Source organism: Myotis brandtii, unplaced genomic scaffold (assembly GCF_000412655.1).
Source record: "Myotis brandtii unplaced genomic scaffold, ASM41265v1 scaffold7452, whole genome shotgun sequence".
Lineage (NCBI taxonomy): Eukaryota > Metazoa > Chordata > Mammalia > Chiroptera > Vespertilionidae > Myotis > Myotis brandtii.
In genome coordinates, this window is record NW_005370971.1 from 8961 (window position 1) to 10168 (window position 1208).

Genomic DNA, 1208 nt, shown 5'->3' on the forward strand with positions numbered 1-1208 from the left:
CAACCCAATTCCCCCCCACCCCACCCCTCCCCCGCCATTGACACACCCGGGAAGAGCCCGCGGGGACTTGGACCGGGTTTACTCTTAGTTTCTGTTTAATGCCCCCGGGCGGGGCAGGGTCTCACACTTACCAGTTGATGTTGGGCTGTGAGATGGGACCGGATGGCCGCCTCCTCCATGGGTATCACCAATACGCTTACGATGGCACCGACTACATCTCCCTGAACGATGACCTGCGCTCCTGGACCGCGGCCGACATGGCAGCTCAGATCACCCAGCGCAAGTTGGAGGAAGTTCATGAGGCTGAGCGAGTCAGGAACTTCCTGCAGGGGGAGTGCCTGGAGTGGCTGCGCAGACACCTGGAGAAAGGGGAGGAGGCGCTGCAGCGCGCAGGTACCAGGGCCTGGGGCCTCCCTCCTCTCCCCTGGGGCTGGGGCTCCACAAGGAGACAGGACACAGGATCAGTGTCAGACACCCCTCCTGTGGGCCAGGAGACTGAGTCCACCTGGCTTTTAAGATCCAGTGACGCCCGCCCTTCTCTCAGGGACACCGAGGGGTGCAGTCTCTCAGGGACAATTAGAGGGGAGACCAAGCCTGAAGGAACTGAGCAGCGGTTCCCATTGGCCCTGCAGAGGCTCTGGGACCCATGGGGGACCTGCTCCCTGCCCCTCACCCAGTGTCTCTGAGGTCTGACCCCGACTTTTCTGAGTCCGTTGGCCTCCACCAGGACAGGACCAGAAATCCCTTTCTCCGCCTGAGACCTGCCTCCCGCCCTGGGCTGTGTCACTCTGACTAGAACTTTCTAAGGAGGAGAGGTCATCCCCAGATGCTCTGTCCAGGCTGGTGGTGCTTGTGTGCTCCCTCGCCCACCCCAGGTGCCCTGTCCACGCTCAGGTGGTCACATGAGGGCTGCTGGAGGGTCCCCTGACAGTGCCAAGTCCCTGAATTTCCTCCCCCTTCTCCTCAGACCCTCCAAAGACACACGTGACCCACCACCCCATCTCTGACCGTGAGGTCACCCTGAGGTGCTGGGCCCTGGGCTTCTACCCTGCGGACATCAGCCTGAGCTGGCAGCGTGATGGGGAGGAGCAGACCCAGGACACGGAGTTTGTGGAGACCAGGCCTGCGGGGGATGGGACCTTCCAGAAGTGGGCGGCCCTGGTGGTGCCCCGTGGAGAGGAGCAGAGATACACGTGCCATGTGCAGCA

The 1208-nt window shown here is 62.5% G+C and overlaps 1 protein-coding gene across 1 annotated transcript in view; it reads left to right on the plus strand.

Moving 5' to 3' along the window:
- The first annotated feature begins 83 nt into the window (after positions 1-83).
- The window catches only part of LOC102254859 (HLA class I histocompatibility antigen, B-73 alpha chain-like), a 1269-nt gene continuing 144 nt past the window's right edge, over positions 84-1208 (plus strand). Inside the window, exons 1-2 of the mRNA XM_014530613.1 lie at positions 84-393; positions 968-1205. Of these exons, the coding sequence (XP_014386099.1) occupies positions 99-393; positions 968-1205 (533 nt within the window). The 5' untranslated portion in view covers positions 84-98. The remainder of the gene's footprint in view (positions 394-967; positions 1206-1208) is intronic.